At 37.1% G+C, this 27,405-nt stretch overlaps 1 protein-coding gene across 3 annotated transcripts; it reads left to right on the top strand.

The window, feature by feature from the left end:
* The first annotated feature begins 839 nt into the window (after nt 1-839).
* Nucleotides 840-27,405, top strand: ACTR10 (actin related protein 10). 3 transcript variants are annotated; one of them, XM_047079582.1, is made up of 15 exons: nt 909-986; nt 1,956-2,161; nt 3,373-3,445; nt 5,511-5,624; nt 5,903-5,985; nt 6,754-6,862; nt 10,757-10,864; nt 12,876-12,943; nt 13,337-13,416; nt 17,398-17,433; nt 19,540-19,619; nt 19,699-19,772; nt 24,051-24,132; nt 25,160-25,361; nt 26,985-27,405. In XM_047079582.1, the coding sequence occupies exons 4-15, from the start codon at nt 5,622-5,624 to the stop codon at nt 27,164-27,166; spliced, it is 1,107 nt and encodes a 368-aa protein (XP_046935538.1). In that variant the 5' UTR covers nt 909-986; nt 1,956-2,161; nt 3,373-3,445; nt 5,511-5,621; the 3' UTR covers nt 27,167-27,405. The 3 variants fall into 3 exon arrangements, with proteins under 3 accessions (XP_046935536.1, XP_046935538.1, XP_046935537.1); XM_047079580.1 differs by lacking the exons at nt 1,956-2,161; nt 5,511-5,624 and having other exon boundaries at nt 840-986; XM_047079581.1 differs by lacking the exons at nt 909-986; nt 1,956-2,161; nt 5,511-5,624 and adding an exon at nt 1,040-1,436.

Raw genomic sequence — 27,405 nt, 5'->3', positions numbered from 1 at the left:
CCACTAACTCCCGTTTCCATAGGCAATTTCAGCAGAAAAAAAAGTAGAGCTGTGAAACGATAAAGTTGTAAACACTCCATATTATATAATTCCAATTGTGTGCCCGTCCTGGCACAGATTCACTAACTTTCCTCGGATTACACAGCTAGCTCCTCAGTTTCTGAGTAAACAGAAACCCTCGGTTCAATGTTCCTTCCATTAAACCACCCTGTCTGTTCCTGCATAGAGATTCCTTGACACTACTTCCCTGGTTGGTTGGTTTGTTTGTTGTTGTTGTTTTGGATTACAACGAAAACTTTCAGGGGAATGACCACCCCAGGAAAAAAAAAAAAAAAACTTTTTAAAGTTATTTAATCTCTTTGAGCTTCAGTTCGTACAGGTAAAAAGGTAACACTTATTCTCATTATTTCCTGAGAAGCATAAACGATAGGTGAAACACCTGGCACAACAAATTTTGCCCCAAGACAGCATAAATCAAGGTCTGGGGTTTTTTTTGTGTGTGTTCAATGACCCCCACCTGGAGATCCCTGCCTCGGCAGCCGCGCGGGGGAAGCCTCCGCCCCAGGCGCTGTTTGAGGGCGTGGCCGGTGGAAAGGACCCGGTTCACTCCGCCCCACTCGGGGTGCCCGGCGCGCCTGATCGCTTCGGCCCTTTGCTCATCCCGCACCCCGATCCGCCGGCGCCCGTGTCTCTTCTAACTTAGTACCGGCGACGGGGACGTCTTGGAGGATTTGGATCCGACGTGGAATGAGGCACAGCCTGTGACAGCCCGGGCCCGGAGCGCCGCGGCCACTTGAGGTCCCCGCCGTCGCCACGCCCGCGCGCTGTCGCTTCGGCCCCGCCCCTCCGAGAGCCGAAGCTGTTGGGTTCCAAGACCGTGCTCTCTTTCTTACTGTTCTCCGTACTACCATGCCTCTGTATGAAGGCCTGGGGAGCGGCGGGGAGAAAACGGCAGTGGTGATAGACCTAGGAGAGGCTTTTACCAAGTGAGTGGCGGCGGCGCTGGCTGCGGTCGTCCCCGGGGGAGGGCGGGTGGTCGAGGCCCGGGCCGGGTCCCCCCAGGCTCGCTGGGCAGGTCGCCGGGTCTCCACTTTTTCCTCCCGCACCTCCGCGAATGACGGACCGTATTACTTTCACTGTGAGCGATACGAATCCCGAGGATCCGGTTCTGACTGTTGGGGAGGCCCAGGAGGGTTCGAGAGAATTGTCTTCTCCGCTGGTGTCTTCCATGCAGAGGATGACAGCGATGACTTAGACCCTTATCCTGGTCTTGTTTGCTTGGGAAGGTAGCAACCGAACTAACGTAGACATAATTTATTGAGTGGAGCGGCTGTTGGTACTGGAAATTCGAGTACAAGACAGAGCCATTGCTCCCCAAGAGTAGGAAGTCAAATGAGAGAAACTGCACACATAAACAAAGAGGTGAAGCCCTATAGGTAAGACTCGAGATCCTTTGTTGCACCGCCCCCCCTCCGCCCCAAAATCTTAGATTAGGAAATTTGACGTTTTAAAAGGCAACTTGTAAACACTAGAGTATTAGTTTTCAATCTTTTGGATGGCATAGATCCCTTTGACGACCGAAAGAAAACCACAGATGCACAAACCTTAAAATATTTGCACAGGGTTTCAGGGTTTGGCGAAACATCACAGTGGTCCTTGGACTTCAGGTTGAGAGCCCTTGTACTAGGTTCGAGAGAGAGGAAAGTAACAGCCAGAATTGCCTCATATAGGTATTTGAAATAGAAACATCTGAAAATCTTTATATATATATCTGAACATTGCCTAATATATAGTAGGTGTTTAATAATTATTTGTTGAGTAAAGGGTCAAAACCGCCTATTTAAGAATTAGACTTCAGGTGCTTCAGAATTGGATTAAACATAGTTCTTGATCCATGACATTCTCTTAGTGTTCAATGCAAAATCTTCCCTTATTTATGTTTTCTTATTTTAAAGGCTTATTTTAATACCATAATAAGTACCTTGAGACTGACAAAGATAATTACTCTGGCTATGAGGAAATGAGAAGCAGAAAGCTACTATACAGGAAGGTGATTATTGACAAAGACAACAGGAAGGTGATAAGATGAATTTATGAAGTAAAAGAAAGGAATTGAAATCAACCAGTGTGTTGTTGCATCCTGGGGAATTTGAGAACTGGTGTAAGTAAACATGATGTGACTAGTAGAAGATAGAACTATTTGGGGATAAGAGAGCAGTACTGAAAACTAGACAGGACAGGAGGAGATAATGTTAAAACTAAACTTACATGGTGATCATTTTTAGCAGCATTTTTTGGAAAGTTTTGTTGTACTAACATGAAACATACATGGAAATACCTAAATACTCAGGAGAATCCTTTTTGGGTTTTTTTGTTTGTTTTTATAAAGGATAAATTAGGGGGCACCTGGGTGGCTCAATCCATTAAGCGTTCGACTTCAGCTCAGGTCATGATCTCACAGTTCGTGGGTTTGAGTCCTGTGTCAGTCTCTGTGCTGACAGCTCAGAGCCTGGAGCCTGCTTTGGATTCTGTGTCTCCCTTTCTCTCTGCCCTCCCCTGCTCGTGTTCTTTCTCTCAAAAATAAATAAACATTATAAATAAGTAAATAATAAAAGGATTGAATATACATAACAGTGAAGACTGTAACAATATGGGCAGAAGCTTATTGTGTGAGTTCATGATGTGTGAACAGCGTGATTATGTCAAATATGCATAGTGTAAAAAAAAAAATAGACCAAAAGCAAACACATCAATATGGAAGCTAATAATATTAGAATGATGGAATTATGTGTAACTCATAATTATAACCCTGGATTTCTACCACATTATGGAATTTCATTATGTGAAATAAAATCCCATAATGTAGTAGAAATCGAGGGTTATAGAGATATGCTCCCTGAAACTAAGGTAAAATTTATTTTTTGAAAAAAGTTTATTTATTTTGAGAGAGCAGGGGAGGGGCAGAGACAAGGAGAGAGAGAGAATCCTGAGCAGGTTCCACGCTGTGAACACGAACTGTGAAATCATAATCTGAGCTGAAATCATGAGTTGGATGCCTAACTGACTGAACCACCTAGGCACCCTAGGTAAAATTTAAAACTAAAAAAAAAGTACATGCTGATCTGAAATTCTGAAATAGTATACTGGTTTACAATATCACTAATTTGAAACAATTTTTTTTTTACCTATAATACACAATAATGGATTGGATGGTATTTCTTTTTAGTTTCTTTGCCCCTTTGAATACATCAGAGATGTTTTCATATGTTTTTTGTGACCGCTGCTTTGAAACAAAGGTAGAAAAACTTGCTTCTGTGACAAATACACAGAAAGTGTTATAAGTTGAATGTTTCAAGTTTCTGTTATTTGCAGGTGTGGATTTGCTGGAGAAACTGGTCCAAGATGCATAATTCCTAGTGTGATAAAAAAAGCTGGCTTGCCTAAGGTATTTTTTTTTAACAATTTAGCAAAACAAATACTGTACTGTAAACTTTTTTTTAAATGCTTATTTACTTATTTTGAGAGAGATAGTGAGAGAGCACGCACACATGAGCAGGGGAGGGACAGAGAGAGAGGGAGAGTAAGAATCCCAAAATCCCAAGCAGGTTCTTGCCCGTAAGCGCAGAGCCCAATGCGGGCTTGATCTCACAATCATGAGATCATGACCTGAGTCAAAATCAAGAGTTGAATGCTTAACCAAACTGACTGAGCCACCCACGTGCCCCTGTAAAGTATTTTTTATGTGACTTCAAGTAAGTTTGATTAGAACAGTGCTAAATATATAACTTATGACTGTATTCCAAGAAAAATTTTTTACATCATTATTTCATTTTAAAAGTTTCCTGCCAAAGCTAATTTGACAGATTAGGACTTATAGAACAATAGGAAGAATAATTTTTCGTGCCATAGAATTCACCTATTAAAATAAAATACAGATGCTCCTGCCTTAACTTAATATTTGCATTCCTGAAGAACTTCCCTTTGATCACAAATGGGAAAAGTAGGGCTGAGGGAGACCGTATAAAACCCATGTAACTTTGCAAAATAATAATTGATCCCTCAGGAAAAAATTGGAATAGCTTTGGCTTGCAACTGAGAGTGACTGGAGGCTCTCTCGGAGATAGTAAAAATGAAATGAAATGATGGATTGAAAACTTTGGTCAGTGGGTGTTGAGATTGGGCAGATGATAGGGTGTGGGGCCAATGGGGCTATTTATTGTTAAGGTGGAACCAAGAGGAAATGCAGCCCAGTGAAGAGTCATGAAAGGGTCTGCTTTGGAAAAGGAGCCTCTGGTACAGAAAATCATTTAAGCTTTTGAAAAATAGATCCGAAAGGATGCCTACCTGTTTGGTTACTGAGTTGATGATTCTCTTTCTTGATGAGAGTTATAACTGTTATAATTTTAGCTCCTCTTGCCTTACATGAACTAATAACGAACATAATACAAATTACATGTTATGCAGACATTATTCCCTTATTTAACAATGGGATATGATCATATTTGGTTTTATAAAACACATGTTGTAGCAGAATAGATTAGTACACCAATTTATATTTGGCATGGGGATGATCATTAAGATCAACACAAAATATGTTGATTCAGAAAGCTTTTTAATTATGCTTGATTAGGGAATCATTTTATTGATTGCAAAATTTTCTGCAAATCCTTGGGTAAGCGTTAATGTAATAGATATATGTGGTGTGGTATTCAAAATGTGATGGAAGTTCCTGTCTATTCACTTTTTATGTTATTTTGCTTTATAATACTTGATTTTAATGTGATACTTGATAATACTAGATTCCTGACTAAGAACTTTAACATTCTCATTGACACTTTTCTTAGTGCTTTCAGCTTTTTTTTTTTATTATTGTTTATTTTGAGAGAGAGAGAGAGCACAAGCAGGGAAAGAGTAGAGAGAGGGGGAACAGAGGATCTGAAGCAGGCTCTGCACTGACAACAGCGAGCCTGATGTGGGGCTCAGACTCACAAACGGTAACATGACCTGAGCCCAAGTCGGACACTCAACCGACTGAGCCACCCAGGCGCCCCACTTCTTGCAGCTTTTATCTTCATCTGGAAAAGACAGATTTCTGTGAAGATTAATCTCTAATCAGCCATACATGGTTTGGAACCTTTTTTAAGCTACATAAAATCATGAAATTAGCGGAGCTAATGGTATTGTCATTAAAAGAGTAAATAGAGGTCTGCCAGTGATGCATCAGAGTACTTAGAGCTTTCTGAGGATCATAATTGAAGTCCTTGTTATGTATTGGTGTTGACTTAGCACTCATGGCTTGGGAGTGTTTGCCTTTACTCTTGTAATGCTAATAGTGTATGTTCTCATTTTTACCACACATATTTGTGAGCATGTACTTTGTGCCTGGTACTGTGTTAATTAAAGGAAGATGTATCATAGGCCCGATACCATGTGCTTGGCCCTTGGAGTAGGTAGTCTGTTGGGAAGGTACACATTTTACGAGTAATTAAGTGGGGTGATCTTATCAACAGGAAAGTGTTGGTGCTTTGAGAGTGACTTGCAGGCCCTGAACCAAGTCTGGAGTGTTTGAGGAGGCTTTTCTTACTTTTTAATCAGTGCTGATTTTTATCAGTCCTGGCAAAATGGTAAGTCCAGATAGAGGAAAAATTCGAATGAGCATAGCTCTCTGCTTGTGAACACATACTTTTATCCCCACAAACCAAAAGTTCTGTCATCTTCGATGAGTCAATTCTTAAAGATTCCTAATTTAAGTGATTAATTTATATTTAGGGTTTGTATTTATTCTCAATACAGATTACTTTTGATTTATTACTGGGAAATGGATTAGTACAATAAATAACCATATATTAATTTGAAATTATTTTGTTATTATAAATTAATAAATCATTTTAATTTTTTGTAGCCTATCAAAGTTGTTCAATATAATATCAATACAGAAGAATTATATTCCTACTTAAAGGAATTCATCCACATACTGTATTTCAGGTAAGATGTAGTTATGGTTTTTTCCCCCCTCAGCTTTTGTGATTAGATTTTCCTAAGGCCAGTCATAGTGATATTTGGTTGTGTTACATCTGATGCAAAAAAGAGTTGTCTTCCATTACCATTTTTACTTGTTTATTTTCAGCCATTTCCAAAATATATTTGAAGACTAGATGATTGGCAAGCATAAGAGATACTGAAAGCAAATTAAATGTTCATTTATAACGGAGGTTGGATAATTAAATTATTATATATCCATATAGTGGAACACTTTATAGCCATTAAAAAAGAGTTCTGTATATATAGTGATATAAAAGGTGTCTTAGATATATTGATATTTGAGAAAAGTAAGTCGCAGAACAACATCTATGGAATAAATATTTCTGTTAAAATACGTGCATACGCATGGACAATAATGAAGATATACAAACTGCTGTAAGTGGTAGTTTCTGTGTAGTCGAAGTGTAAAATATTTGTACTTTTCAAATTATAAACTTCTATTATATTTGGAGTTTTATGAGCATATATTACTTTCGTAACCTAAAAATACACAAGTGTGTATTCAGACTAGGCTGTAACTTTTGTTTTCTGAGATAATTGCATTAACAAAGATCATGACACAGTGCACGGCATGTAATAAGAGGTCAGGAATGTTATCTTTACCAAGTAATAAAATGAAGATGTCTTTCTCTTCTTAACAAAATTGCACTATGTGCCAAAATAAATACAAACTTTTATTTACGTTTATAAATGAAAGCTGTCACCTTCCAGGCATCTATTGGTGAATCCTAGAGACCGCCGAGTTGTGGTTATCGAGTCGGTATTATGTCCTTCCCACTTCAGAGAGACACTCACTCGTGTTCTTTTCAAGTATTTTGAGGTACCTATTTTTATGTTGTTTCTTTTTAATTTTTTTTATGTTTATTTGTTTATTTTGAGAGAGAGAGCAGGGGAAGGGAGAGAGAGGGCGGGAGAGGGGAGAGAGAATCCCAAGCAGGCTCTGCACTGAGAGGGCTTGAACCCACAACTGTGAGATCATGACCTGAGCCAAAATTAAGAGTTGGATGCTTAACCTACTGAGCCACCCAGGCACCCCAGTTGTTGTTGTTGTTGTTGTTAAAGAGATTCATTACTTTGCCTTCTTAAAAAATTTTTTTTATTGTTTATTTTTATTTTTGAGAGAGAGAGAGAATGACAGAGTATGAGGAGGGGAGGGGCAGAGAGAGATGGAGAATCTGAAAGCAGCTCCAGCCTCTGAGCTGTCAACATAGAGCCTGATGTGGGGCTCAAACTCACGAACTGCGAGATTAGGACTTGAGCTGAAGTCGGATGCTTAACCTACTGAGACACCCAGGCGCCCCATTACTTTGCTTTTTAATTTTTTTTTTTAATATTTATTTTTGAGGGAGAAAGAGCACATGAGTGGGGGAGGAGCAGAGACAGAGGGAGACACAGAATCCAAAGCAGGCTCCAGGCTCTGAGCTGTCAGCACAGAGCCCAATGGGGGGGCTCTAACTGGCAAACTGTGAGATCATGAGCTGAGCCAAAGTCAGACACTTAACGGACTGAACCACCCAGGCGCCCCTGTTGTTGTTTTTTGTAGGTACTAAAGCTTAAACTAAAAGATCCTCATTTAATTTCCTTCATTGTATATACTACACAATCCATTTAAGAAACCAGGTGAGAATACACTCAAACCACTTTAAGTTAACCATTTATTTTCTTTTCTTTGTATGGTTATTTCACATGTAATCAGCATTTCATCTAATACTTAGAAAACTGAAGATTTCTTCTTACTGATATTTTCTTTTTTTTTTAATGTTTATTTTTGAGAGAGAGAGAGAGAGAGAGAGAGAGAGAGGGCACAAGAGGGGGAGGGGCAGAGAGAGAAGGAGCCACAGAATCCAAAGCAGGCTCCAGGCTCTGAGATGTCAGCACAGAACCCAACATAGGGCTTAACTCACGAACTGTGAGATCATGACTTGAGCCAAAGTTGGATGCTTAACCAACTGAGCCACCCAGGTGCCCCTCTTATTGGTATTTCTGTTATTTATTTATTTTAATATAGGTTTTTATGTTAGGGGACTTTTTTTAGAATTAAAAGATACATTCTTTACTATGGAGCTTATGATGTATTTTTTGCAGATCTTTCTGGTTTCCAGTGTTTAGTTACTCTGACTGCTCTAAACTCTTTAGTTCTTTCATGTTAGTCTTTAAATTCCTATTATATATAAAAAAAATTCCTACTATACCAAGAAATTCCTATTACATAAAAAAAAAATTCGTATTGTATCTTATTATATCTAATATTCAAATAATGTCTCCCTTAGAGTAAGTGTGCAGTGCTAGGAATGACTCTCAAATCTTGATTGTGATAATATTACTTATAGTTTTCATTGTATAGGGGTCAAGATTATTTAAAGACCAAAATTATGGTTTAAGATGATTATATTTCATTTTAGGCCAGAATCCTTATTATTCAAATTTTTGAAAATTTTTGCCGTACACATTTAGGGTTTTTCAACAAGGGAGACTAGAAGATTGTAGAAAATGTATATAATGGGTGAGAAATTAGTGGTGCCTGAGTAGCTTAGTCAGTTGAACATCTGACTCTTGATTTCAGCTCAGGTCACAATTCCAGGGTTGTGGGATCTCATCTCGTGTCGGGCTCTGTACTGAGCATGGAGCCTGCTTAAGATCCTCTCTCTTTGCCATTCTCCCTGCTTGCGTTCTCTCTTTCTCCAAAAATTAGAAAGAAAGAAAGAAAGAAAGAAAGAAAGAAAGAAAGAAAGAAAGAAAGAAAGAAAGAGAGAGAGAGAGAAAGAAAGAAAGAAAGAAAGAAAGAAAGAAAAAGAAATTAAAGCACATAACAATTTATTTTTCATATATTCTACTGAGCTCAAAATATATCAGAAATCACAATGCATTTATGAGTAAAGAACAGTTAATATTTCTAAGTTATAGTTTAGTAAGGCAGGCCCAGAGAAACAGGTTACATATTCTTCTGTACTTACTGATGTCATAAACTTAGGGATTTGGTTTGCCGTTTAGAAAAAAAACAAAACAGGAAGCAGCATCAACACTTCTCTGAATAAAACAGATGAGTATATTTACATTTAGAGCTTTAAGTGGGTTTGTGTTGGTATCCTTATCTTGTATGTGGCTGGAAACCTGCTGTGTCTACTTAGATAATGGAACTACAGCCATTATTTTTAGCATTTAGTTATGAGGACTTTCATATTTTGATTGAATATTTATTTAATATTTGAGGTGTCACCAGATCTGGAAAAGTCTCACTGAAAAATGTCACATAGAACCAAAGATTTTTATAGATCTTCAATTTAATTTTAACTGCTATATTATATTTTAGAACTAGAGTTCAGGGTCGTCCAGGTAGCTCAGTCAGTTAAGTGCCCAACTCTTGATTTCAACTCAGGTCATGATCTCAGAGTTCATGAGCTCGAACCCTGTGGCAGGCTCTGTGCTGACAGTGCGAAGTCTGCTTGGGATTCTCTCTCCCTCTCTCTTGCTCTCCTTGGCTCATGCATGTGCTTGGGTTCTCTATTTCTCTGAAAATAAATTAATTAATTTAAAAAAAAATAAATACAGGGCGCCTGGGTGTCTCAGTCGGTTGAGCGTCTGACTTCGGCTCTGTTCATAATTTTGCAGTTGACGAGTTCGAGCCCCACGTTGGGCTCTGTGCTGACAGCTCAGAGCCTGGAGCCTGCTTTGGATTCTGTGTCTCCCTCTCTCTCTGCCTCTCCCCTGCTCATGCTGTGTCTCTCTCTGTCTCAAAAATAAAGATAAGCATTAAAATAGATAGATAGAGCTCATATTACAAACTTTGTGAGTAAAGACAATCAAGAATCTTTTTCTTGGGGCGCCTGGGTAGCTCAGTCGGTTAAGCGTCCAACTTTGGCTTGGTTCATGATCTCATTGCTCATGAGTTTGAGCCCCGCATCAGGCTCTGTGCTGACAGCTGGGACAGAGCCTGGAGCCTGCTTCAGATTCTGTCTCTGTCTCTCTACCCCTCCCCTGCTCGTGTCGCGTGCTCTCCCTTTCTCTCTCTCTCTCCCCGCCAATGTAAAATAAAACATTAAATTAAATTAAAATGGAATAAATAAAGAATCCTTTTCTTAATTTTCATTTTGATGACAGAAGCATCTCTTTATTTTTTTAATTTAATATCTTCCTTAGAATTTATGTTTCTGTATCTCTTCTTTTATCTCTTTGATTTTTTCCTCCAAAAGAGAAAGAGCAAGAATTAATAAAAATGTTTCATAATTGTCATTTGGAATAAGAACAACTTAAAGGATTTAAGGAGTGGTTTTTTTTGTTTGTTTTTTTTTTAATTTTTTTTTTTTAACATTTATTTATTTTTGAGACAGAGAGAGACAGAGCATGAACGGGGAAGGGTCAGAGAGAGAGGGAGACACAGAATCCAAAACAGGCTCCAGGCTCTGAGCTCTCAGCACAGAGCCCGATGCAGGGCTTGAACTCATGGACCACGAGATCATGACCTGAGCTGAAGTCGGACGCATAACCGACTGAGCCACCCAGGCGCCCCAGGAGTGTTTTTATTTATTAAGGTATATAGTTAGATTATGTAAATTCAGATAAATCAACAAACAGCCATAAAATGGTTGAAAAGCTATCATAAATATAATGTTACTGTGAATTTTTTCAAGTATATTTGAAATATAAGGGAAGCATCTTCAACTACTAATACTTCAGGTTTTGTTGTAATTGTTATTTTGGTTTTGCTCTTTCCCAGGTTCCATCTGTCCTGCTTGCTCCAAGTCATCTAATGGCTCTTCTGACACTCGGAATAAATTCGGCCATGGTCCTGGATTGTGGATATAGGGAGAGCCTCGTGTTACCTGTATCTTTTTTTGTCAAGCAGCTTATTTCACAGCTTTTACTTTACTTTCCCAGTAATTAGGCTTATTATGATTGGTGTTTGTGGTATCAAACTGTTTTGGGTTACCATATACAAATATGAATTCCCATGTAGAAAAAATTCACAAGATTGTCATGAGACTTAAATTTGGTGGAAATTACCATTATGACATGGTCCCAGTATATACTCCAGGGGTCAGACCTCTTGAATATCATGTTCAGTTTTTAAGAAGAACATCAGCTAATTAGGATGTGTCATAGGACTTGACTATCTTAGTCACGTTCTAAGAAAAGGTAATACAAGGAGTAATTGGAGAAAGTGAAATGAGAAAGTTAAATCAAGAAAAAACATGAAATCTGCCTTCAGATAGCTGAAGGACTTACTGTGGGAAAATGAGTACGTTTTCTCCTTTTTCTATTTCTGCAGGCTATCACAGAGGCAATAGCGTGTAGGGTTTATGATGTTGGTTTTGGAATCAAATACGTAAGTGGTAAATCTTAGCTCTGCTTCTTACTATCTATATGATACTAGTCAAGTAATCTCTTTGGGCCTTAGGTCTCTCAACTATGAGATGAGAATTAAAATATTTCCACCTCATGGAGGGGTATTGTGTGACTTAAATGGGGTAATGTATGTAAAGTATTTAGCATATGATCTGGCATGTAATAATTGCTCAGCAAGTGCTGTAGTTTTTGTATCAATCACCATTGGGAAGAACTTCCTCGTAATTCATGCTGTCTGAAAATGGAATTAGTGACTGAGTACACTGGTGCATTCCTTGTCATTAGAAGCAGGGTATAGGTAAAGGCTGTTAGAAATGTTACAGTGCACATGGCTCCAGTGAAAACGAGATTGAAATCTCTAAATCCATGATTCTTGAGCAGTTTTGAGATCTACATACGTATTTATTAGAAGAAATGCTTGTGGGCATGAAATCAAGAATCAGTAGCTCCTAAAGAACTAAATTAGGTAATATCTTTTTGATTTATCTTTTTTAAACTTTTTAAATATTTTTTTAAGTTTATTTTGAGAGAGAGAGAGTATGCACAAGACAGGGAGAGGGGCAGAGGGAGAGAATCCCAAGCAGGCTCCACACGGTCAGTGCAGAGTCCATTGTGGGGGGCGGGGCTCCAACACATGAACCCTGAGGTCATGACCTGAGCTGAAACCAAGAATCCGTTGCTTAACTGACTGAGCCACCCAGGCACCCTGGTAATAGCTTTTTAAATATAAACTATTTTGTGTTTATATCTTGTAACAATCCTGCCACGCAAGTAGTATTCTCCTTATTATATAAATGAGAAGATGGAAAGTTGGGATAGTTGACTGCAGGTCATATAAGCATATAGCCAAGGTATATAACCATGTTTGTTTCTAAAGCCAATGCTCTTACCAATGTATATATTTTTTAAACATTGTACTTACAGACAATATGGAAAATAAGGTAGCAAATCTTCAGTACAGTATTGTCCACTATTCTCTCAGCTCTAGTAGAAATACAACGTGAGACATATGTAATTTAAAATTTTTCTAGTAGCTACATTTTTAAAGTATAAGTGAAAGATGCAATTACTGTATTTAACCCAATATATTCAAACTATTAGTTCCACATAAGCTGTATAAAAACTATAATGAGATATTTTATAGGGCTTTCTGTATGTGTGTGTTAAGTCTTCTAAATTTGGTATTGGGTTTGTTCTTACAGCACATCTGAATTCAAACCGGCCACATTTCAAGTGCTCAGTAGCCACATGTGGCCAGTAGCTACTTTATTAGACACCTCAGTTCTAACTAATGAATTCTGTGTGTGTATGTGTGGGTGTGTGTAACCTTTGTCTTTGGAGAAAATTTTGAAAAAAGACTGATATTTTGTACCTCTTAAAAATATTGAGAACCTGTTACCAAAGCTGACTTAATACGCAGAAGGTAAGGAAAATACCAAGGAAACCACATTTTATCTCCTAAAATGGTTACATCCTTGACTACCCTATAGATATATGAAGGGATCCCAGTACTGAATTGTTGGGGCGCACTCCCTCTAGGAGGAAAAGCTCTTCACAAGTAAGTTTCTTGGGATTTAGCACATTTGCTTCACCTGTACCACAAAAAACATGTTAATATTTTGACAGTATCAATAGAAGGTTGATGGACATTTAATGTCACTCATTCCATTCTCTCTTAGCCTTGAATGTATTCATCTTTTTTATTTTATTTTTTTAATTTATATCCAAATTAGTTAGCACATAGTGCAACAATGATTTCAGGAATAGATTCCTTAACGCCCTTTACCCATTTAGCCCATCCCCCCCCCCAATGTATTCATCTTTTAAGGATAAAACCACTTTTGTGTAAAGCATTATAACCCACTATGATGTGGTAAAAGTATTAAGTAAGAGAAGATATCAAGTGCAATATTTTAATTCCAGTACCTTTTTTTTTTTTTTTAACCTTCAGGGAGTTGGAAACTCAGCTACTGGAACAATGTACTGTTGACACAGGTGCTGCTAAAGAGCAGAGCCTTCCCTCTGTGATGGGTAAAACTATTTTCAACTATTTAATACTGGTTTATATTCCCTTTTCATTCTTCGGCTCATATTGGTTTTTTGCCCCATTGTATAGTTACTCTCTTTTCCCTCACGTCACTCTAATGACATTGCTTCAGTTATAGGGTTATTCTTCACCTCTTAATCAAGTTCAGTAATTTAATCTTAGTCATACTTTCTAGACTTGTGGCATTGTGGATTATCATATACTCTTTTTTTTTTAAGTTTATTTTTGGGGGGAAGGCCAGAGAGAGAAGTTGGGGGGTGGGGAGAGAAACAGAAACCCAAGCAGGTTCCATGCCGCCAGCACAGAGCTTGACATGGGGCTCGAAATCACAAACTGCGAGATCATGACCCAAGCCAAAACAAGTGTCAGATGCCCAACCAACTGAGCCACCCAGGTGCCCCTGTCCTATACTCTTGATATTATCTCTTCCCTTGGCATTCTGAGCTCTCTTGCTTTATGATGTTCTATTATTTCTCCAGGTATTCCTTGGTTCCCCCTGTTTTTGCACATTCCCTAGGGATGTGTTCTTTTATTTCTTTTTTCCCCCCCACTGGTTTTTAACAGTGATCTCATCTGTTTCCATAACTTCAGCTACATCAATATGCTGTTGATTCTCAAATGTGTCATTGGGCCTGACCTTTCTAAACTTGATATTCATATTTCCAACTGATTATTAGATGTAAACTAGGCATGTTTAGGTACCTCACATTTAAGACCTTCAAAATGGGAACACATTATCTCTTCTTCCATATTTATTTCAACAAATTGTTATCAGATAAAGATGCCATCTTCCTTATCTCCCATTTTAGAAAACTGGGAGTTAAAAATCCTTTCAGTTCTCCCTCAGAAATCTCTTTTTAATCTCATCTCCTTTTCTCTATCATCTATACCACTGACCATCTGAAAACAAAGACATTGTAAACTAGACCCTCATTGTTTCTTGCTTGGATTGTTTCAGGAGACTATTCTCTGGACATATTCAGTCTATTTTCTACTGTTGCCAGGAGTAACTTCCACAATACAAACTTGATTACCTTGCTCTTTGGCTTGAGGGTTTCTGCTGGCTCCACAGCTTAAAATCCAAATTATTTGTTTGATAACACATTTCTTCCCAATCTGGCTTTCTACCTTGTAGCCCTAACTATTCAGCTTAACCCTGTGCACCTTTTTCAGCTACAGTAAATTTCGTATAGTTTTCCAGGCACCACTAGTCCTCCCATAAACCTGAGCCTTCATACCTGGATGTTTTCCTTTGCCTGGTTGGGTTTTTCATCCCTCTACGTGACTCAGCCAGAGTGTCATTTTATTGTGAAGCCTTTCGCATTTCCCCCAAGCAGAATAAATTTCTCCCCTCTCTGTTAAGCCCTCACCAGCATTTATTACAGCACATATGACACATCCTCATTTACCTGTTAACTCACCAATTTCCTTCAGTATACTTTAGGGATCTGTCTTACTTGTTTTTCAATCTGAAGCACTTAGTATACTACCTAGGCACTAAATAAATGTTGGAAAGAGAAAGACAGGTTTTTAGGACGTTTATCCTTGCTTATATTGTTTTCCTGTTTTTCTTTTGGTAGTTAAGATAATAATTGCATTCTTCTATATATTTTTCTTTTTTTTTTAATTTTATTTAAAATTTTTTAAAAAATATTTATTTTTGAGAGAGAGAGACAGCATGTGAGCAGGGGAGGAGAAGAGAGAGAGGGAGACACAGAATCTGAAGCAGGCTCCAGGCTCTGAGCTGTCAGCACAGAGCCTGGCACAGGGCTTGAACTCATGAACCATGAGATCATGACGTGAGCTGAAGTCGGATGCTTACCCGACTAAGCCACCAGGGTGCCCCAGAGAGAGAGAATCTTAAGCATGGGCTCGATCCCAGGACCCTGGGATCATGACCTGAGCCAGACAAGGTCATCACATTAAGAGTCAGACACTCAACTGACTGAGCCACCCAGGCACCCCTAATTTATCTGTTGCAGGTAAATTTTGTTACTCTTTTAGTATGTCATGAAGACAAAAGTATCCAAAGATAATGAGTTTAATGTAGCATTCGAAATATTTTTAATAAAGATCTTTAAAAGTGATGATAACATTTCCTTACAATTCTGAACTGTACATTCCTGGATACCCTTTCTTTAACCAACCATCGTGGTCTCTGATTCTAATCTTTCCGTGACATATTTTCCTAAATCTGAGTCTGTGATAGCCTTGCAGTCCTACTGACTGAGGAATTAAATCATATCATTGTTTGCTGAAGGACACGTGTAGGAGGATCAGAAATGCAAATACATTTAAAATATCTCTTGTCAAGGTTCTTAGCAAGGAGGAGAGGCAAATCTCATGTATATGTGGGTATCCTTATATGAACTTTGAATGAGTTTTTTCATTTAGTTTTTGGAACCTAGTTCAAAAAGAATAAATACATTAAAGTAACTTATAAAGACTAACCCAAGTACATTGATTCAACAAAGAGTGTACAGTTAAAAGCAAATTATGTAAGAATATAGGGAGGTAGCATCTACCCCCAGCTAAAATAAGGGTTTTATTTTCAAGCCTGCTTTACTTTTTTTTTTTTTTTTTGCCTAAAGAAAACTGTTTCTCATGTTACAAAATTTCTTTGTTACATTTTGAAATTCGTTTGAATATGCCTAAAGAAAATATAACATTAATTGAATGTTACAGTTTTTAGCACTTATATTATAGTTACATTTCTCTCATCTCTTTATAGCCAAATTAAAATTTTTTTGGAAATCTCTATCCTTTTGTGAGGTACGTTCCAACACTTAAGGATAGAAGTCTTCAAAGTTTTTGATCACACACTGACCCCATCAGTAAAAAGCTTTTGAGCATATACCTTCAATACATATGTGTGTTTATTTGTAAGTTGTATGTATACCATTATTACTATATTATGAAACACACAAAAGTAAGATTTTGGGGAGGACAAGATAATGGTAAATAATAATTCTAACGTTATACTTAACTAGGGCTAAAAGTTTTTTGTTCCTCAAAACAACGTGATAAAATATTTTTTTAAGGGTTATGGCTTAATGTTTTGAAGGTGTGGCTTTCAAGTTTAACTTATATTAATACTTAGTTTTAGTGGCTGCCATAACTTAGAGATATAGCTAACAAGGTATGTAAGTTCAGATGGAAGAAGTGCATGATTACCCTTATTAAATCATGATTCCATTTTCAGCTATAAATTTCTGTCTTCTTTGACATAAATAATTTGTTCTTATAAATCAGAATATTTTTACATAATTAACAATGAGTTAAAAAGTCTGAGTTTAGAAGATTTTAATTTTAGGTTAGAAAATTTTGTTTCTGAGTCTGACTTAGAGAACTAGATTTTTAGCAACAAAATCACATAAAAATGGTAATATATCCAAACATCCACCTTCTAGAGGCTCCCTAAATTGTATAGATTTCTTTGAATAGATACATTCTTGCTCACTTTTTTAAATGTCACCTTTACCTTGAAGAAAAAAAGTTGAGAGTCTGTGTCTGATCCTTTCTAAAAATAAGTATTAGGTTAGCATATTACCGACATCACAGAAGGATAAGCAAACTTGAAACCTCACTTTTTGTACAAGAAAAATTAATAACTCCTATTTCTTCTAAGTAGTTTACCACAAGATACCCAACAAATCTTTTTATAGCAGAAAGGATTGTTGTGGTCAATTTCTATGTGGTGTCAATTATTCTAATATATTATTAGATCTTGTTTTTATCCAAGTTTTGAGTGTGTAATATCTGGTAGGACTTGGTGCACATCTGGCTTCAACTTCTGTGCTTTGGCTTGGCTTTGAAAAATGGTGGCGTTTCTATTTGGCTTTTAAAAGCTACAGTACTTAGCTGTTTAAAAAATTTTGCACAAATGGAAAGTGGAAATGTGAGTGCAATTTAATGGACTGGTTTTGCTTATTATTAAACTTCTCTAAATAAAATTTCTGTTTTAGGTTCAATTCCAGAAGGTGTCCTAGAGGATATTAAAGGTAAACTAAGTTCCCACTTTTGTCCCTTTTATCCTTAAGTATTAGTTTAGAGGGCATGTGTTTGTAAATATTTACAGATGTACAACATATATTCAATTGATAATGTAATATCCTAAAAGTATTTAATATACAGGATAAGCTATGTGATAATGTAAATAAAATGCTTATTTTCCTTTAGATTTATGGAAGCTTTTGCCATTATTTATGATGTCTTATTGAAGAAACTACAATTATAGAGTATACAGTAATACCAGGGAATTAATAGTTTGCACAGTATGAATAAACTGCTTAAGAAAGCCACTGGTTTTATGTTGTATAGAATTTTTTTTACTCTAGTTTTTAAATACATATATACAAGGTTAATCATTTTACTGACTTTAGAAGTTCTATATTTGGGGCCAAAATATATTGGATTCACTTTTTTTTTTTTTTAATTTTTAATGTTTAGTTTTGAGAGAGAGAGCGTGCTCGTGCGTGAGCACAAGTTGGGGAGGGGCAGAGAGAGAGGGAGACACAGAATCTGAAGCAGGCTCCAGGCTCTGAGCTGTCAGCACAGAGCCCGACTTGGGGCTCGAACCCACGAAGCGTGAGATCATGACCTGAGCCAGAGTTGGACGCTTAACCAACTAAACCATGCAGGCACCCTTGGAGTTGCTTTAAAAAGATATATTACTTCTTTGCTAGAGTGTATTTTTATGATAATGTTTAAATTGAGTTTTCTGGTATTTTGATTCACTGAAAGGAAAAGCATTTAAAATATAATTTCATATTCTTCAGTACTGACAATGTCATGTAAAATTCATAAGAGAGAATCAGACAATAATGGATTTTAGAATTAAATGAGACCTGAAGATAATCTGGTGTGGTTGGGGCCCTGAAATATTAAGTGATTTGTTCAGTGTAATGCTGTAGGTAGGGTTAGAGCTGGAGCTGAAAGATGGATCTTGTTCTTCGTTATGTTGTTTACTTATGTGATATAATTACCTGAAATTTCTTCACTTATTGTAATACCTGAGTTTTACAATATGTAGATACTTATCTTGCTTTGATATTTATGAGGACTTGAATAAAATAGATAATACCCGAGTAACTTGAGCACCTAGCTTACTATTAGCATATTAGTATATTGTAGATTCTCAATATGTTTTAACGAATAAAAAGACTCTTATTATGATACATATATTTAACGTGTTTTGCAAGTAATTAACCAAGTCATTAGATTTTTCACATTCAACATTAATTTCGTTTCTAGTTAAACATTTTTTATTCCTTACCTTCTGAAAATATTTTGAAGCAGCTTGTTATAAAAGGTACTTTGCAACTCAAATAATTTTTGACAGAATAAATGTTCAAAGTGAAAAAAAAATGGGATAGTAGAGGGAAAATGGTAGTGTTGGGGTATGCTAGAGGTAGAAAATAATATGCCAAAAAACCCTAAACTAAGGGAGCCTTACTGTGGCTGAGAGCAAAATTTAGCCTTGCGTTCGTTCTGACCACGATTTTTATTTTATTTTTATTTTTAATTTTTTTAGAGAGAAAAGAGTGCATGAAAACAGGGGAGAGGGGCAGACGAAGAGAGAGAGAATCTTAAGCAGGCTCCACACTGAGCATGGAGCCTGACACAGGGTTTGATCCATGACCCTGGGCTCATGACCTGAGCCAAAAATCAAGAGTTGGACCTTCAACCAGCTGAGCTATTCAGGCAACCCTGGCCAACCAAGATTTTTAAAAAGAATCAAATAGATAAGATTAGGGATAGCAGTGGTTCAAAGGAACATGGTACTCAAAATAGCTACATATTCATAATACTAAATTTTATTATGGTATTCTTTATGCCAGGAATATAAAAAATATAGTTTTCTCAGAGGTGTTTTATTTTTAATGTGGTTTTATGAAAGATGAGCACACAACATATCTTATTCCTCAGTGAATAAAAAAGTTTTTTATTTGTGAATAAATTCTCAAAACCAAACTAAAGGCAGAGATAGTTTGTAAAATCTGAAGGAATAGCTGACCAGTATGTCCACTTGAATAGAATTGTTTTAACTGGGACAGAGATCGATTCAATCACAAACCATAACAAAATCTCCTTTTGTTTCTTATAAGTGCGCACTTGCTTTGTAAGTGATCTGAAACGTGGATTAAAAATCCAAGCAGCAAAATTTAATATTGATGGGAATACTGAGGTAAGTTAAAAATAAATGTATATTCTTTTTTTCAGAGGTTATAACCTATGTATTTATGCTTATGATATTTATATTTCAGCGTCCCTCACCACCCCCAAATGTTGACTACCCATTAGATGGAGAGAAGATTTTACATGTTCTTGGATCAATCAGGTAGACCTTAATTTTTATGAGCAAAATAATGAACTAAAATGAATTTTTGGCTTTTAAAAATATATAAGCCTTTAATATTGCTGATTTAACAATTTTATGTGTTTTTCAGTATGCCTCCCTGTTCATGATTAATTTTATTCAGCTTCTTAATTTTGAAAAGTTTTATTTTGTAAAATTTTTAAAATTCTATAAAAATATTTAAATTAAAAAAAATTTTTTTCCTGCTCTTCATAGTAATTTAGAAGTAATGGAACTATTCTTCAAGGTAGAGAATAAAGTACAATACTTTAAAACAGGGTTCAGCAAACCTTTTTTGTAAAGAGGTTTGTGAGCCATATGGTCTCTGTTGCAAGTACTCAAGTCTACAATTTGGAATGCAAAATCAGCCACAGGACAATATGTAAATGAATGAGCATGGCTGTGTTCCAATTTACAAAGATAAGTGGGCTGGATTTGGCTTACAGGCCATAGTTTGCTGGCACCTGCTTTGAAACGTCATGTTAGAAGGAATGCGTTCTTCCAAATATGCTAAATCTTAAGGACCAGTTAGTAATTCACTTTTTCATTTTCTTTATTCTATCCAATGATGCTATATAAGTTACAGACTTACATAATTATATTGGTAACAATAGCATTTTGTTTATATACAAGCTTTATAATATTTGTATGTACAGGGGCACCTGGGTGGCTCAGTTGGTTGAGCATCTGACTCTTGATTTCAGCTCAGGTCATGATCCCAGGGTCATGGGATCGAGCCCTGCATCGGGCTCTGCACGGAGTGTGGAGCTTGCTTGGGATTCTCTCTCTCTCCCTTTGCCCCTCTCTCCTGGTCACATGTGCACTTTCTCTAAAATAACAGTAAAAATAAATAGTTTGTAGCTCTTATAAAAAAATAAAAAATTAAATTTGTATTTGTAAGTTTCATTTGTAAAATATTAGATCAGAAGATGCCACACAAAAGAATTATGTAGATATTGAAGATCCTGTTGGTTCTGAGGTAATACAGAGGTTGAGATACTATAAGGGTGAACATGAATACACAGATGTTACAGATGGTAGGGTAGGAGAACAACAGAGTGAGAATGTAATACTTTTTGGTAGTAGCTTTTATCATTTTACCTCTTCTTTAGGTTATACTCCTTAAGTTACTATTTAGTAGAGCCCAAAATACAAGAAGAAAATAAATGTTGAAGGAGATGAATATGCAACTTTTTGGTTCATAATAGCTTTTTGGTTATTTGGGAATAAAAAAAACACTGTGTCTCACATTTCAGACCCAATGGATTTACAGTTGTCTGCTCATATGTTTTTTCCTACTAAAAATCGAGTTCCATTGAAACATAATTAGACACAGTTCAGACCACACACACAGTTTGTAAGTCAGAAGGGTCATTTGAATTTTTAAGTGCAGCGAGAACTTAAAGTTATTTGTGTATCCGTCTTGGTACAGAATTCTTATTGGTGGTTTTTTTAGACTTTTATAGTTGGATTACCTGTATTAAAAAGATTTTTAAAATGATTGTCTTTTTGAAGCATTCAACAGTTCACGTAGAAAAACAACTTATTTTCTACCCCTAGTATTTTGTGGGTTAAGTAACAGTAAAATTACATAATTTCAATATCAAATCTATTGGCAATTAAAGACTTGGAACAAGAAAACTATTGTTCCGTAAGCATTCAACTCAACTGGTGGAAGTGGAATTATGCAGGCATTACAGCAGGTGGCCGACCACCTACGAGTGTTCAGCATACTGCAGGCCTCAGTAACCTTACTGATGACATGAGGAGCTAGTGAGGGGTGGAGTCTCATGAAGAGAATTTTATGTTTTGAAGAAGATTCAAGAAAGCTTCAGAGTGGCGTGCATAGTCTGATCTAAATCTTATTTTTAAGAAATAGTGTTTATATATGCGTATGCGTAGGTAGTTTTGTATTGCATTGCTCAGGATTTAGTTTGGCCACCAGTGACACAAACCTGACAATAGTGGCTTCACCAAGATAGGAGTTTGTCTCTTTTCAGCTTTGTTTGTTTGTTTGTTTGTTGTTTGTTTGTTTTTGAGAGGGAGGGAAGGAAGGAGGAGGTGAGCTGGGCAGGGGCAGAGGGAGGGAGGGAGAGAATCCCAAGCAGAGTCCATGCTATCAGCACAGAGCTCCACACGGGGCTTGAACTCACGAACTGTGAGATCATGACTGGAGCGAACATCAATAGTCGGTGCTTTGCCAACTGAGCCCCTCGGGCGCCCCGTCTCTCTCTTTTAAAAGAAGCTCAGAGGTAGATAGTCCAGGAATGGTATGGCAGCTCCCACCAGGGACCCAAACATCCTTCATCTTTCATCCTTTTGGGGATAGTCCTGTCCTTAGATACCAGGGTGGTCGATACAGTTAAAGCTACTATATCTGTGTTTAAAGCAAGCAGCCCTAGGAAGGGAAAGAAAAAAGTGCTCCTGTCCTTTTTAAGGAGATGTCTTTCAGAAGTCCCAAATGCTGCTTCTGCCTCCATCTCGTCTGTTCCTTAGCTACACATCTAACTACAAGGGAGGCAGGTAAATACATTGTTTCAACTGGAGGAGGGCATTATATCCAGCTTAAAAATGGAGCTCTTTTTTTTCAAATTACAGGATTTACAGGATATTGCAAAGATGATATAGGAAAGCCTCATGTACTCTTCACGCAGTTTCCCCCAATGGTTACACCTTACTTAACTGTAGTACAATAGCAAAACCAGTAAATTTGGCATCAGTGTAACATGTATATATAGTTCGTATAATTTTATCACACGTAGATTTCTGTAATCACACCACAATTAAGATATAGAACTATTCTGGGGCGCCTGGGTGGCGCAGTCGGTTAAGCGTCCGACTTCAGCCAGGTCACGATCTCGCGTTCCGTGAGTTCGAGCCCCGCGTCAGGCTCTGGGCTGATGGCTCAGAGCCTGGAGCCTGTTTCCGATTCTGTGTCTCCCTCTCTCTCTGCCCCTCGCCCATTCATGCTCTGTCTCTCTCTCTGTCCCAAAAATAAATAAACGTTGAAAATAAAATAAAATAAAATAAAATAAAAGATATAGAACTATTCCATCACCACAAAGACCTTCCTTGTGCTATCCCAAAATGGGTTCTTTTGAGAACAAATAGGAAAATGGAAAATGGGTATTTTATTAGGCAACTAGTAGTCTTTGCCATACGTTATTTTTAAAAACAAGAGAAATGCTTGGGGAGGGGATTGTTTTTAAATCTTTTGTATCACTACAGATCTTTTTTTTTTTTTTAATGTTTACTTTTATTTTTTTTTTTTTTAATTTTTTTTCAATGTTTATTTATTTTTTTTTTTTGGGACAGAGAGAGACAGAGCATGAACGGGGGAGGGGCAGAGAGAGAGGGAGACACAGAATCGGAAACAGGCTCCAGGCTCTGAGCCATCAGCCCAGAGCCTGACGCGGGGCTCGAACTCACGGACCGCGAGATCGTGACCTGGCTGAAGTCGGACGCTTAACCGACTGCGCCACCCAGGCGCCCCATGTTTACTTTTATTTTTGAGAGAGAGAGTGCACACAAGCAGGGGAGGGACAGAGAGTGAGGGGAACAGAGGATCTGAAGCAGGCTCTGTGCTGACAGCAGAGAGTCTGACGCGGGGCTCGAACTCATGAACTGTGAGATATGACCTGAGGCGAAGTTGGATGCTTAACTGACTAAGCCACCCCGGCGCCCCCAGATCTGTTTTTTGAATCTTAACTAACTTTTATAGAATCACTTATTTTCTGTTATTAGGCTTAAGGAAGTATAACTGGGCAAAATGTCTGTTAATCTGTACATAATAATAGTTACAGTTAATACATAAGGAGGGCCTCCTGTGTACCAGGCACTGTTCTATTGATTCATTGAATCCTCACCTCAAACACCTGTGAGGCAGGTGCTGGTCTCCTCATTTACAAATGCAAACACCTCGTGTTTTAATTTTTTTTTAATGTTTATTTTTGAGAGGGAGAGACAGAGTGCAAGTGGGGGAGGAGCAGAGGGAGGAGGACGCAGAATCTGAGGCAGGCTCCAGGCTCTGAGCTGTTAGCACAGAGCTGAGCTGTGGGGCTCGAGCCTCTAAACTGTCAGATCATGACCTGAGCCGAAGTCAGACACTTAACCGACTGAGCCACCCATGTGCCCCCAAACACCTTCTGTTTTCATAATTATTCTATGTTAACATAGTACTGGTACTTAAAAAATAGAACCGATGATATATTTTCTATCATATGATGCCAACAAAGCACTCTCTGTTTTTAATCTCACTAGAGATTCGGTTGTGGAAATTCTTTTTGAACAAGATAATGAAGAGAAATCAGTTGCCACTTTAATACTGGATTCTCTTATACAGGTATTTTGATTTTGCAAAAAGTTTCCATTTTAACTACAGCCCTTTAGAGAAACTGATGGTTTTGAGTAATCTCTCCACCCAATGTGGGCTTTGCATTGACACTTTCGAGATCCAGAGCCACATGCTGTACGGACTGAGCCAGCCAGGTGCCCTGAGGAAATTTTTACATGTTATCTTCTGTATTTTTATTTTAGCTGTTGGTTACAATGTTAGCTTTTCTGCTAAATGTACAGTTTCAGAGTTTGACTTTGGCACTGAAAGATGGTACTTAACATTTCAAATTCAGGGATAATAAGTGCTATCATGCATTTTTTCCCTAGCAACAATATCAGATTTTTATTTTGTACCTGGTACAGCTTGTAGTTTCTTTAAGTGCAGGTTTGGGTAGTATTGAATTTTAAATTCCATAGGGTATATGATAATGTCTTCTTTGTTTAATGACTGGAATCACAGAATTCCATGTGAAATACCATCGATTTGGAAGATACTGTCTACCTCTGGGGCTCTGCTCAGAGACTTTTATGAAAAACGTAGCATCAGTGAAAGACTTTAACATTCTAATTCTTAGAACTGATGTGGAAACAGTTTTTCTAAGTATGTTTTCTTCCCACTTGACAACTGGCTCTGGATATAATACTGTGAAGTTATCATATACTTTCTTTACTAAAAAAAGTAATGAAGTTCTTTTATTTCTTCTCCTATTTTTTGCTCGACTCAGTCATTCTGTCTTGAAAATGAGATTACTCACATATAACTACCGTGTGTACTGTGGAACTTTAAATTCTAAACTGTTAGATTTTAAAATCTTTCAAGTTCCATGTAAGTATATAGCAATATTTTCATGGTTATATTTGCTACATGAAAAACTCCCTTGTTAAAGAAACCTTGATGTGCATTTTTTCTGTGGTAATAGTACTGATCACCTGTTTAATTTATAACACATAATCTGTATATTTTCTTGAATCCAGTCAAGCATTATTTATACAGCTAAGGATAAATTCTTTTTTTTCTTTCTCTTTAATAACAGTGCCCAATAGACACCAGAAAGCAGCTCGCAGAGAATTTGGTAGTCATAGGTGGCACGTCGATGTTGCCAGGATTTCTCCACAGATTGCTGGCGGAAATAAGGTATTTGGTAGAAAAACCAAAATATAAAAAAGTACTCGGCACCAAGACATTCCGAATCCATACTCCACCTGCAAAGGCCAATTGTGTGGCGTGGTTGGGAGGTAAGAATTTAGTTTTTACAATATAGATGATTATATAGTGATTGGTTCCTGAATGGTATATTAATGGCTGTAATAGATTCAGTGTTAAAAATCATTCACGTAACAAACTAATAGAACTATTAAATAATTTTCTTTGAACATTGACTTTTCCTTGAAGTGTTAATTTTCAGAGTTATATCCCTATTTCTCTTGGCATTTGCACTTTAATTTTTTAAATAAACTTCATCCAATGAAAATCATTTCTTACAATAGTGATAGCTGTGCCTTTATTCCAGTGCTGCTACCATTGTTCAAGACATTTGTTTTAGTTCCTTCTAAAGCTAACCTGTGAGCTATATATGAGAATTGATCTCTTTATTTTATAATTACACTTTATTTTGTGACTGAGTTCATTGAATGATAGTTCATAGGAAATGATAGTTTCGTTGAAATCAGGAAATAGCCTAGAGCTAGTATATACATATGTACTTTGAAGAGAAAAACAAGCATGGATGTGTATACTTGTATAATTCTGCTATGTGTTTTATGATGCATTTACCGCTAATAGGTTTCTTGATCATGAGAAAAAGTATTGAGATTTTATTATTTATTTTTAATGTTTATTAATTTTTGAGAGAGAGAGAGAGAGAGAGAGAACACAGGGGAGGAGCAGAGAGATAGGAAGACAGAATCAGAAGCAGGCTCCAGGCTCCGAGCTGTCAGCACAGAGCCCGACGCGGGGCTCGAACTCACAAGCCGTGAGATCATGACCTGAGCCGAAGCCGGATGCTTAACTGACTGAGCCACCCAGGTGCCCCTAAAAGTATTGAGATTTTAAATGAATGTTGTATTTCTTGTAAAGTAAAATTTGGTCAAAATGTAATTTTGGTCTAGGACAAGTAGATTTAGTTACTGCATTATTTTTTATTTATTTTCTTTTAAAAATTGTTTTTAATGTTTTTTTTTTATTTTTGAGAGAGGGAGAGAGAGCATGAGTAAGGGAAGGGCAGAGAAAGAGGAAGATACAGGATCTGAAATGGGCTCCGGGCTCTGAGCTGTCAGCACAGAGCCCAACATGGGGCTTAAACTCACAGACCTTGAGATCAAAGTCTGACACTTAACCTACTGGGGCACCCAGGCGCCCCAGTTACTGCATTATTTTTTAAAGACCACCTTGTGGGTCTTTATAAAGTCTTTAGCGGAGACTTGGGTGGCATTATAACGATGATTATTACGTTTTACAGTGCTGTTTTATTTATTGACATACAATCTTGGAATTGTGGCAAAGAAAACTAAAAGTATTATTTACTGTTTTTACACAGTATTAAAAATACTTTCCACTCCACTCTACCTCACCTGCTTTTAGACACAGTTAATGCTTGGTAGCATTTTCACTGTAGTCTGCTATAGGCCATTTAAGTCACTTTCAACACAGGAATTGTGGCTTACCCTGTTATTCAAAATATAGGATACAAAACAGCTGCAATTAATTTGAAGAGTGACTATGCATTGCTGAATTTCAGCACTTCTCTCGTCAAATAATGAGTTGGACGTGTGTGTACATAAAATTTTCCAGTAAAAGTTTACATCTTAAATAAAAATGGTTTTTTTCGTTTTTTTGTTTTTGTTTTTTTAACCACACAGGAGCTATTTTTGGTGCACTACAAGACATACTTGGGAGCCGTTCAGTCTCAAAGGAATATTATAATCAGACAGGCCGTATACCTGATTGGTGTTCTCTTAACAACCCTCCGTTGGAGATGATGTTTGATGTCGGAAAAGCTCAGCCACCTCTGATGAAGAGAGCATTTTCCACTGAGAAATAAAAGTTTGATTAAAATTCAGCTTTGCTTCATATCAAGTATCTAATCGATTATAAGCAAATGGTACAAAGTATATAGGATGCTCTTAGAGATGACTTTATGGCAATGAAAACATTTCTGTAATGCCTTTTTGCATTGAGATTCTTTTGACTTTTGTTTTTCTTGTGTAGTGGTAAAATGGTAGCTGATGCTTAATGAAATATGTTGTATTTATATCAATAAAATATAGTAAAGCGGTTTAA

Source organism: Lynx rufus, unplaced genomic scaffold (assembly GCF_022079265.1).
Source record: "Lynx rufus isolate CCGP_SWC_20201006 ecotype Redwood Valley unplaced genomic scaffold, mLynRuf1.p SCAF_17, whole genome shotgun sequence".
NCBI lineage: Eukaryota > Metazoa > Chordata > Mammalia > Carnivora > Felidae > Lynx > Lynx rufus.
Note: the sequence above shows the minus strand (reverse complement) of the source record. Positions and strands in the feature narration are given on the sequence as shown.